Consider the following 12496-nt stretch of genomic DNA (forward strand, 5'->3'; position numbering starts at 1 on the left):
TTGTGCACAACCATTTCTACACACTCTACACACACTGAGGCGCAAAGGGGAACACACTTATCCAGGATCATAAAAAGAACTGGCAGCAGTTTAGTGTCCTCTCCATTACAGATACAAATACACCAGAGAATGGGGGGAGGGGAGACCAAGATCCAAGCCCAGCAAAGAGGCCTAGGTGCCCGCCTGCAAAAATTCAACCCAGGCAGAGGCTGCCCAGGCCTTCTGGTTTTCTTGGGGTGTGTCCCCCACTTCCTGTGGCCCAGGGCCTGCCTCCCCTAGCAGCGCTAATGCAGATCCGGAACCCAAGCTGCCGTTCCAGCTGCTGCTATGAGGCTGGTTCCCTCCCTGACCAACGGCAGTTTCACTCCAAAGGCCCTGGCCTATGTAGCCTCGGCCAAATCCTTGAAAGCATTTTTTTCTTTCTTCCTTTAAGCATGTGTGTGTGGTGGGGGGAGGGGGGGTGGAATATGAATATGATGCCCTCTACTTGAGATCAACCCAGTCATAACGTTGGATCAGCTCTCAGAACTAATTTCAGGGGGAATTCAGACAGCCTCATGAATGGGAAAGTGTGAAAACACAGCCCAGGAAGAGTCAATGTATCATCCATGCTTGTGGATGGAGCCTGTCTGGCAGCGGGATCCACTTCTTCAGGGATGACGGTCTCGCCTCTGCTGGGGGATGGGGGGAGGCGCACAGCCAGGGCCTGATCCAGTAACAAGCTGGTGCAGGTCCCAATTCTAAAGGCAGAGCAGTGTTTCCTAGAGAAGGCCAGATAACTCCTGGCAAAAGTTACAAAGGTGACTTGATTCACAGGATCAATGCTGCAACCTCCTTCATCTCAAAATCTAATGAGGCGCAGAAAAGTGACTTCATTCTTACCATATGAAGAAATGTCACCAACTGGTCTGAAATACATGCATTTCTAAGAAGTGCTGAATGTGCTAGGGTTAGCAGTACACTGCATTCATTGGATAAAACTGGTCCTGTGGTTTATTTGTTGGGGAAGGGGAAGCCGAAGAAATACCTGTTCCTTGTATTCTACTTTTGAAAAATATTACCAAGTCTCAGGAGGTAAATAAAGAATGAAAAATATGAGTCTCAGATCACAAAATGGCCCAGAGCGTTGGCCAGTGTCCCCTGCTTTGCTTTGTGATGCCCGGTACACAGCTCTGCCTCCAAGGCTCACAAGCACCTGTTCCTGATGCTCTCGGCAATGACAATCAAAACACCGGAAGCTGCCCTCTGGGGCAGGACCTGTCTGTCACAAAGACATAAATCTTCAACAAGCATTCTAAACATGGTTCAAATTCTTTCCACACGACCCTGCAAATAAACACAGAATCAAAGTGGCTTACTATCTGGCCATTAGCTTTCCCTTCTCCTTGAGGGCCAAGAGGAAATATTTATCTAACAGGATGATCAAACACCACCTGTCCAGCCATCATTTTAACTCTAAGAGCTTCCAGCGGAAGGTACATCCTCATATTCTCAGAGAGGGGTTCTATGAAGCTTGGCTATGTGGTTACTGGACTTTTTTTTTTTTTTTTTGAAGATTCCGCAGCATGTCTTCACAAAGGCAGTAAGAGTCTAATTACAAAGAATCATACGAAGCGTTTTACCCCAACAATATTCATATTGCTTGATCCTCGGTGTGGGAGGGTGAATGAGCAGCAAATACTGCTCTGTTCTAAGACATAATATGGAAACTAAGACAAAGCAAAGTTCTTAGGCACAGGGCAAACTTTTTACACCTGTCCTTTCAACACTCACCTGCACACATATTGTGCTCCCTGAACAGCTAGCAGACTCCTCAGCCCAATTAACTCAACAGCCAGACTAGGGAAAAAAAAAACCAAACCCATAAGGTTGTTTTCTGTCTCCCCACCCTACTAAACTCTTTGGCCCTCAGGACACATTATGAAATGTCAAATAAAGTGGTACCAGATTACAAATGTCTGTAATTTATATTTTTATGAATCAAGGATTCCACTCAGGTTGATAATGAAATCCCTATCTAATATGGATATCCATGCATTGCCTGGTTTTGGGGTGGTAAATTTGCTAGCCTTCAGAATCAGAAATGCAGCTCATCTCAAAACCTTACACCTGGGGTAGAGGGGCACAGGCTGTTGGCAAAGGGGTGAGAAACTTAAAATGCTGGTTGTTTATTGGATTGAACTCTGTTCACAGTCCCCTGTAACACTGAACAAGCTGAACATTCAAATGCCAGAGAGAACGGATGTGACACTCCTGCATGATTCTGTAACAGGCAAGACAGGCTCCGATGCTCATTTCACCTCAGCAGTGTGTTTAGACAGGGATAAAGGATCCCTTGAGTATTTAAAGGAAGTTTTTCAGTCCCTGCATTTGCTTTAAATATTAACCAGGGTCTGGTCAAGAAGTCCACAGCCACACAGATCAACCAACTGGGCATTTAAATTAAAAAATTCGCTCTGGATTATGACTCCACAGAAACACAGAGATGTTCATTTCTTTTTAATTGGGCAGAATGGTAACAATTCTAAATAAAGTTCATTAACACACAGATTCTTATTTACCCAAGGAAGACATTCAAATGGTGACCTAGGGAGTTCCCGTCGTGGCGCAGTGGTTAATGAATCTGACTAGGAACCATGAGGTTGCAGGTTTGGTCCCTGCCCTTGCTCAGTGGGTTAACGATCCGGCGTTGCCGTGAGCTGTGGTGTAGGTTGCAGACGCGGCTCGGATCCCACGTTGCTGTGGCTCTGGTGTAGGCTGGTGGCTATTGGCTCCGATTCGACCCCTAGCCTGGGAACCTCCATATGCTGCGGGAGCGGCCCAAGAAATAGCAAAAAGACAGAAAAAAAAAAAAAAAAAAATCAAATGGTGACCTATATTTCAGGTAGTGACAACAACTTGCACCAGAATGGCGTGTGGCACACATTAATTAGACTGGGATTGAGGAAGGGACAGAATATGACCAGGAGTGGCGCATGTGGGTGGTGACTTCATCTTACCTTCCACAGGTAACATGGAATATTACACATGCATGATATAAAAACTGGCTAGAAAGTCTATGTGTGGTCACACCCCAGAAGACGACTGATCTGTTTGTAAATAGAGATAAATTAAGACCCAGATTTTAGATTACACGTTGTACCGTCTTCCCTGTATTAAGTGGTGACGAGGGTGGTGATACAGACCCCTAAAAGATGTAATTATACAGTTCTGCTGACTGTGGGGGGTAAAGAAGGCCAAAGCCAAGGCAGGGGGGTTGAGGAGGGCTTAGGTGCAGATCCAGTGGGTCTGGGGCCTGAGCACCTGAAGTTACTGAAGTATAGTTGATTTACAAAATGGTGTTACTTTCTGCTGTACAGCAGAGCGACTCAAGTTTTAGAAAGACATCTTTTCCATTACGGGTTTGCCACAGGATATTGAATGTACTACACAGAACGACCTTTTCTGAGCTGGCATTTCTTGTATTTATTTTTTGCTCTTTCGGGCCCCACCCATGGACTATGGAAGTTCCCAGGCCAGGGGTTGAATAGGAGCTACGGCTGCCAACCTATACCACAGCCATAGCAACGTGGGATCTGAGCCACATCTGTGACCTACACCACAGCTCATGGCACTGCTGGATCCTTAAGCCACTGAGTGGGGCCAGGGATCGAACCCACATTCTCACGGATACTAGTTGGATTCATTTCCACTAAGCCATGACAGGACCTCCCTGAGCCTGCATTTATTTATTTATTTATTTATTTATTTATTTATTTATTTAGTCTTTTTTGCCATTTCTTGGGCTGCTCCCACAGCAAATGGAGGTTCCCAAGCTGCGGGGTCTAATTGGAGCTACAGCCGCTGGCCTACGCCAGAGCCATAGCAATGCAGGATCCGAGGCACATCTGCGACCTACACTACAGCTCACGGCAATGCCGGATTCTTAACCCACTGAACAAGACCAGGGATCCAACACACAACTTCATGGTTCCTAGTCGGATTCGTTAACCACTGAGCCACCATGGGAACTCCAAGCCTGCATTTCTAATAAAGTTTCACAGCTCGGCTGGTGCTATGGGGCCACAGACAGTATTCTGAGTAGTTAGTGCCCAGGGTGAAGCTGTGGGGGCAGGAGGAAAACCACCTGCTAACTAACACGGGACCCACCCCGCTCCCACCTCATGGACAAAGGAACCAGTACTGGGTTATTATTTTGTACTATTGCATGAGGGAAAAAAGACTCAAGTAACACATTTAAAAACTTATTAACAGGAAACTGGGGGAAAAAGATTTCTGGGGGCTACTGACATGTCATGTCAATCCCCAGAAAGAACCTTCTCCAGTCAAACAGCTTCTTCAGCGGAGGGGGGGCAGCTGCATTAAGCACTAAGCCAACTCGCAGAAAGCCTTTGCCCTGGGAAAACAGTAGTTGCTTGAGATGTTATTTTATGTGCCAGCTTCATGGGGGTTGGAGTGTGGGGGGGGTGGGAGAGGAGGGTGGCACAGCTGCTAAGATCTAAAAATCACGTTTAGCTATTCAAGATCTGAGTCCTTTCTCTCCCTGTGCCGACCTCAAGGTGGGACCCAAGTTCCTAGGATGGTCTGAGTCCTGTGGGCACCTCAGGCTCACAGGGACTCACTAAACACCCCCTGACGCCTTGGGGGGCACAGACTGAAAGACAATGCAAACAGTGGGCAAACACAAGCAAGAAGTTGTAATTTTACCAAACAGCCATAATTATTCTGATAAAAAGAGATGCAAAAGGGATGCTGCCAAGGTCACAGGTCCTCAAAGTTACTGCCTCCCCCATCCAGTATTTCAATTTCAATTTTCAGAAGGGGGGGGGGGTTAAAAAAAAAGAAACCAGCAAAAACCCCAGGCTAAATAAAGTGTTAGCAGGAGAGGCCTATACATACCCTAAACTTGCACGGTACCGTGAAACACACTCCAGTCTTAAATTCCATTTGAAAATCCTGCAATATTCTTACTATTGCTTTGGTTTTATGTGTTGCTAGTCAACAATGGTCCTGAGGTGGATAACAGGGCACACTCCATCCCCGCTTTTTTCCTTTTTGATTCTCTCTGGGCATCTCAGAACAGAGGGTGATACAAGAAACGGCAGACTTGGGGGATGAGAAGAAGAAACTTGATACAAAAACCTTGTGTTATTATAGCGTATTTCAGGCATTTTACTCTTCTGATAGGCTGGTCCGATTTCTCAGAAGGGCAAGGATTACCTGATCTCCCACTTTTTAATAATAGTGAAACTGGAGGAGACTCTACCCCATGCAAAAAACACGCGCCGTCCCTTCTGAAAGGAATGAAAGTAAAAAGCCATTTTAGGCAAGAATGAGACACAACCCGCAGGCTCAGGAGACACGCAGGGGCCGACACGGAGAGTAGGATGTCTGAAGACACTACTTCACAATTTTGGCAAGTTCTTCACTTTCATGCTTTATTGAAAGTAAAATATGAATCAAAGACAGGTATTGGTAAGCAGGTTATGTCTCTAAAGAAGGACTTTTAGTTCAGAGCAGACTGTCGTCCCATCTACGGTGATATAAGTCTGTTATGGACCAGTGCATCTGGTATGAAACTCGAGCAAGGAAACAGAACAGAACTGTATTGCCTCCTGTGACTATAAATCTCATATGTAAACATGATTTACGGATGCTGCTACTAAACCTTATCAGTCTTTACTTGCCCTTCTCCCTCCCACCACCCCCCTTAAATATAAAATTTGAAACATTTCCTTCAAGTCTGATGGCCTTCAGTGCAATCTGCTTTATTTGACATAAGGCATTGTGGGACAGTCACTTTTGAATGGTTTTCTGCCTTTTGGAAGAGTCCTGTAACGCTTTAATCCTTAGATCCACTTTTTCTGTGCCCTAACATGTCAAACTCCTCTTCCCTTCTGGTCATTTCTTAGCAGTCAGCAAGTGTTCAAAACATTAATGTCCAAGCAGACCAGTACCTGGGAAAAGAAACACAAGTGGAGGTGCGGTGATGAACTACAGGGTCAGAGTTCATGTACCCCATCTGCCAAGGCTGCGTCACCAACAGGAAATATCCAACTCACTGACATCCGCAGATTCCAGGCTTCAGCTAAAGCACATTTCTGTTGTTGAAAGCCATGTGGCTCCCGTGGCGTTATCTTTACACAAGTTAATCAGATTTTATTGATGCTTTCATTTGATGGCCATTTTCATAAAGAACTTTTTTTTTTTGCTTTTACTTTGTTTTAACCACATCAGGAATTTCTTTGTAGTGGGAATGGAGAGACAAAAAGCCGCACTGAGAGAGAGGCTTTATTTAGGCCAGTAGCTTGGCTCACTTCTTCGCTTTAGCAAAGAACCCCTGGTATTTGATTCAAACTCATTCTCTGGCAAAAATCACAACCCGCTGGGACCTCTGCACTCGGCCACAAAGAATCAAAAGTTAAATCTGTCAATGCCAAAGGTCTGGATTCAGCTGTGTGCATGGCTACAGTGGCCAAGATGCAGTACGAGGCCCTGCCATTTATCCACCTAAATAAAGTACTCATCTAAGAAAGGCCTTAATTCTAAGTAGATATATGAAATTTTTTCACTGAACCTAATACAGTTCAGCAATTTCTTCTCTAATTCTTATCAGTAACATGCAAACTGTTTTACTCTAATAGGAGGAACTGGGAAAAGATTAACTATAAAGATCGAAATGCCACTAGCTAATTCCCCAACTTCCCCCTGAAATGAGAAAGGAAAAGCAGAATGGACATCTGGCAGTAGATATGTCTAACACACAAGCCCTATCAGAGGCCTGAGTGCTGAAACAGATAATGAAGAAGCTTGAATAAAAAATGCACTTAACTAAAATTAATTTCAGTCATGAGACTCAGATTGAATTAAATTTTAAAATCAAATTATAGGCTTCACTTTAATAGAAAATTACAGTATGACTTTGACATTCATGAACAAAACATGACAAATGTAACTCACCTTTAAACCCTTCTTCTGGCATACACACTAGGAGAAAAAAAAAAGTCCAAATTGAAAAGATTGTTGCTACAGATAGTTATAAGTTCACTTCAATACCTACAGATGAAAAGGTTAAAATAATTTTGGGGGCCAAGCCCATGGAATGTGGAAGTTCCTGGGCCAGGGATGGTACCCACATGACAGCAGCGACCCAAACCCTTAGGTGACAACACCAGATCCTTAACTGGGTGCGTCACAAAAGAACTCCCTCACTCGTCTGCAACAATTACCATTGAAGTTACGGATAATAATCAAGTGACAATCTTTCTCTGTTTTTATTTCTGATCAAAGCAATACATATGACCATTCAAAAAAATAAATAAATAAAAGACAAAAGCTGGGAGAACAAGGGTGGTAACTGGAGCTAAAATGGTACATGACAGGGGTAGTTGGAGGGGTGTGGCCTGGAGAAAGGAACCACTTTTGGTCCTTGCAGCCATTTCTTCTGGTATTTAAACTCAGTATTTCTAAACAACTTGCTTGCATTGCTAATACAGAATCTGAGAAAATATCTAGAACCTGCTCTCATGGAATACTAGTCTGATTCATTTATGCTGAGCCACACGTGACAGGAACTCCAAAAATTTAATTCTTCTACCACCTGCCCCCTTACCATCCTCCTGACATGGTGGCATTTTTTTTGTCAAGCTGATCTCCAGAATTTAACATTAGCTTTTTACTCCATTAATACTGCTCCTTGGTGTACCTTGGTTATAGTTCTTATCTGGTATGAATTAAGCCTTTCTGGGGTTATTAAATGCTGCATTATTTGTGTTTCATATTCTTTTTTGTCTCTTTGTCTTTTCCAGGGCTGCACCTGCAGCACATGAAGGTTCGCAGACCAGGAGTCTCATCGGAGCTATAGCCACTGGCCTACGCCAGAGCCACCAGACCACAGCAACGCTGAATTCGAGCTGCATCTGTGACCTACACCACAGGTCACAGCAACGCCAGATCCTTAACCCACTGAGCAAGGCCAGGGATTGAACCAACATGAGGCTCGTAGTCGGATTCGTTAACCACTGAGCCATGACGGGAACTCCTGTTTCATTTTCTTTGCACTACTTTGAACTGAAGTGTAAACTCTTCTTTTTTTTTTTTTTTTTTTTGTCTTTTTTTGCTATTTCTTTGGGCCGTTTCCGTGGCATATGGAGGTTCCCAGGCTAGGGGTCTAATTGGAGCTGTAGCAACTGGCCTACGCCAGAGCCACAGCAACGCGGGATCCGAGCCGTGTCTGCAACCTACACCACAGCTCACGGCAACGCCGGATCGTTAACCCACTGAGCAAGGGCAGGGACCGAACCCGCAACCTCATGGTTCCTAGTTGGATTCGTTAACCACTGTGCCACGATGGGAACTCCTGAAGTGTAAACTCTTAAAGCCTTATAAACCTCAAGACTCATCTATTCTTTCCCGTTTTCCCTAGGGAGAAAGCCTGCACCCACCGTTCCCATCTAGATCAGATGTGCTCACGGCCCGACACAGGCTTCTCTCCTGGAATTTCCCGCCACCATCTCCTCGGGCAGCTATCCCTATACTGGATCCCTGTTTTCGGGTTCCACTGTTGACTTCTTTCTTTTATGTTAAATTAACTCTCTTGTTTGCCAGAGTATCTCAATGCAATGGTGAGAAATGTGTTCAAGGAGCCATCCAGTGTGAGGTTAGACTAAAGTGTGTCTAATTACAATTAATTCTAGACTGGAATTCACATTTCCTCAGAATACTTTGGGTACTGTTCCAGTCTGTCTTTTTTCTTTTCTTTCTTTCTTTTTTTTTTTGCTGCACCTGTGGCATGTAGAAGTTCCTTGGCCTAGCACCACAACAGTGACCTTTAGATGCTTTTGTGATCTTATCCCTAGATTTCCACTTATTGTACTGGGCCTCTGTAAACATTGTTTTTTATTTTCATGATTTCTGTCCTCTGAGTGTTCCTTACATACAGACCCTAAGGTAATTCTCAAGCGTTCTTTTACTTCCTAAGTCCTCTTATTTCCTCTGGGTTCCTTTTCTCAAGTCTGTTGATTGACATCTTTGGGTCCAATGCTCTTTGCTCAACTCTGGTGCCCTCTGGCTGTCCATTTCCACCTTTTTAAGCGTAAAGGACTATTTTCTTAAATTGCCCCAGTTTCCCCAGAGCAGAATCTCTTCCCTCCACTGTGGGAGGTAAGGGATGGGCCGCTAGTATTTGAACAAAGAGGTTTGCCTATATAACAGGACTTCATTCTCACTTTTCTACTTTAACTTCTTCAAAGAACTGAAACACGAACTCTACAACAGGTCGAAAAGAGGCAAACCATTCTCTCTTTCTGTGATCTTTTTTTTTCCTTTTTATAGCTGCACCTGTGGTATATGGAAGTTTCCAGACTAGGGGTCGAATCAGAGGAGCAGCTGTCTGCCTACACCGCAGCCATAGCAACAACAGATCTCTGAGCAGCATCTGTGACCTACGCCACAGCTTGTGGCAACTTGGGATCCTTAACCCACTGAGTGAGGCCAGGGATTGAACTGCATCCTCATGGACACCATACTGGGTTCTTAACCTGCGGACCCACAACGGAAACTCCTCTATGATCTTTTAAGAGCAATAATGTAAGATTCTACTTTAACATGAAGAAGCTTTTTTCAAAGTTAAAAGTAAGCTGTATCTAGATACTCATGTCGCACCAGAAGAAAGGGTGGGGGAAAAAACTGTAACTGCAATGTATACATCTAAGGATAACCTGACCCCCTTGCTGTACAGTGGGAAAAAAAAAAAAAAAAAAAAAAGTAAGCTGTAAACTAAACTTTTAATAACTATAATCCCACCCTCCTCTAACAAGTTCACCAACAAATTCCTGATACAAATTGGTCTTTACCTTGCATGACATCATCCATTGCAGCATAATCTGCAATTGGTTCATCAGCCTAGAAAACAAATGAAGACAATTCAAAACCATGAGGGAGTGGGAGTCAGGAAAGGAGCATTCCCCAGGAGTTGACCAGTGGATCCCTCCTCCAAGACACAAATACAAATGGTGCCCAGGGCCCAAGCCACGGCTGGCCATGTCCGGGATTAACAAGGATGCCCTGACTCACCATCCCCATAAACCCCGGATAGCACAATGGAAGTGGCGTTGTCTTCCTGCCCCTCAAAAGCCTTTTCTTAAAAATTGAAGCACAGCTGATTTACAATGGGGTGCTCCTTTTTCCTCATTTTAGGGCTGCATCTGGAAGCCTGGGCATATGGAAGTTCCCAGGCTAGGGGTCGAATTGGAGCTACAGCCACAGCCACAGCCAACACCACAGCTCATGGCAATGCCGGATCCTTAACCCACTGAGCAAAGCCAGGGCCTGAACCTGCATCCTCATGGATACTAGTCAGATTCTTAACCCGCTGAGCAACAACGGCAACTCCTCAAACGCCTTTAGATGGGGAAATGTCTGAACTGTCTGTGGTTACAAAATGCTGATTTAATTGATATGAGTTAAGGTTTCAGTGGTGACAGCATTGTGAGTTGGTAGAAATAAAAAAGTCAGAACGGTCCTGCTAAAATGCCAGTTAGGTTGAAAAATGTACGTATTTTAATCCTTCCTCACCACCAAGATCATGTCCTTTTGGAGGCAGAACCAGTGGCAAGTCTGAGCGTGGGGTGGGGTGAGCTGCACGGGCAAAGAGGAGAGTGGCCAGAATGGACTCTAATTGCCCATCTGAGGTAAAAACAGGCCGTTTCTAGGATTCAGGACCAGGTCCTCAGGAGTAAAACAAACAGGTTTTCAAAACAATTCCACAGAACCTACAGTTCCAAGAAAAGCAAGGCGGGGCGGGGGGCAGTAGCAGGACGAGAGGAGGAGAGAGAGAGAGAGAGAGAGAGAGGGGAGTGTGTGTGTGTGTGTGTGTGTGTGTGTGTGTGGGGGGGGGGGGGGGGGAGGGAGGGGGGGGTGTGTGTGTGTGTGTGTGTGTGTGTGTGTGTGGTGAGGTAGATATGGGTCTGCACCATTGTTTCCAGGCCTAACTCTTATCTGACCAGAACTGAGGCCCTAGGGGGCGAAAAGCATATTTCACAGCTCAGAACTCTGACAATTCTTCTACCACATGATGCACGGGGGATGCTTCCAACCACCAAGAACCAAAGGAGGCAAAGGAAAGTGACAAAAAACCAGGTCCTCAGCCTCATTAGAGGCTGGTTCTGGGACAAACTGACAAAGTGTCAGAAGGCCCTACCATCCAGCTACCTCTCCTAAATCCATTCCACTCAAAGCCAGATTCCATACCTTGAATAAGAATTCCACTAAGGCGACCCAGAGTTGCCAAGCCTCCTGTCTTATGCTCATCGCCTAGCCTGACTGGCTGGTAATTTTGAGAGGAAAGGCGGAAATGCTTTAATATTAGAAGGGTGTATGGTTAAGTAATATGCTGTTCCAGAAGTCAGGGAGGAGGTTAAACCTTGATTAAAAGGAATGATTAAATCCCCACAAGGCCCAATGAGGTCATGACCTCCTCTAAGTCTCCCAGGGCTCAGCCAGAGGTGGAGACTGTATGTAGAGGCAGCAAAACTCACCGCAGGAGCTGACTACCACATGCTGCCAAGGACCTGAGGCACCCTTAACAACCACTACACACAGCATACGCATACTCCAACCATCTAAATCCCTCCAGGAGAGAGTGTTGCCTACCTTTAACAAAATGACAGATTCAGGAATGACGCCAAGGGTTCCGAGGGTGGCACAGTCATCACTTAAAATCTTTCCGTCAATGGACAGGTTCTGGTCAAAAGGAGCAACTGAAAATGCATGCATGATCTGGGCCAAGAGAAAAAGAGACAAAGTTTGTAGGAAGCAAAATGCTGAGACTTACAGCCTATTTGAATAAGAAAATGCACAATTTCTAAAGAAGAAATAAAAGACTTCAGAATAACAAAAGATACACTATGGTTTGCAGTCAGCCCATATGCTACATTCCTATTGAGACTATAATCCCAATATATCTGGGACCTTGCTTAGGAGGCTTGGTTGAGAAGGAGGAAGGAGGCAATTATACCCGCAAGTGGGTGTGTGCAGAAATCAAAGGAGCAGAAGGAAGGGACGGGCTGACAACTTGGGGTACAAGGCTCTGGAAAGGCTCTCAGGGCTGCTCCTATCATATCCAGGTTCCACATCCTTTTAGTAATTGAGTCCATGCCAAATCCTTTCGTAAGACTATCTTTAACCAAGAGATGAACAAATTGTACTACATTTACTTTATGGCCTCACAGGTGGATGAATTCTGCCTAAACAAGGTTTGGTCTTTCTTTCTTCCTTTTTTCTTTTCTTTTTTTTTTTTAAATAGGACCACAACTGTGGCATATGGAGGCTCCCAGGCCAGGGGTCAAATTGGAGCTTCAGCTGCTGGCCTACACCACAGCCACAGCAATGTCAAATCTGAGCTGTGTCTGTGACCTACACCACAGCTCATGGCAACGTGGGATCCTGACCCACTGATCGAGGTCAGGGATAGAACCCAAGTCCTGCTGGATACTAG

The 12496-nt window shown here is 45.0% G+C and overlaps 1 protein-coding gene across 5 annotated transcripts in view; it reads right to left on the bottom strand.

Moving 5' to 3' along the window:
• USP48 (ubiquitin specific peptidase 48) overlaps positions 5412–12496 on the bottom strand; it is a 65314-nt gene continuing 58229 nt past the window's right edge. For 2 of the 5 annotated variants that reach the window (XM_021097701.1, XM_021097704.1), the window contains 4 exons: positions 11653–11778; positions 9855–9903; positions 6961–6987; positions 5422–5957 (listed from right to left, as the gene is read on the bottom strand). In XM_021097701.1, the coding sequence (XP_020953360.1) occupies positions 5935–5957; positions 6961–6987; positions 9855–9903; positions 11653–11778 (225 nt within the window). In that variant the 3' untranslated portion in view covers positions 5422–5934. Of the gene's footprint in view, positions 5958–6960; positions 6988–9854; positions 9904–11652; positions 11779–12496 lie in introns of all 5 variants that reach the window. The other 3 variants (XM_021097702.1, XM_021097703.1, XM_021097700.1) reach the window with 2 other exon arrangements.

Source organism: Sus scrofa, chromosome 6 (assembly GCF_000003025.6).
Source record: "Sus scrofa isolate TJ Tabasco breed Duroc chromosome 6, Sscrofa11.1, whole genome shotgun sequence".
NCBI lineage: Eukaryota > Metazoa > Chordata > Mammalia > Artiodactyla > Suidae > Sus > Sus scrofa.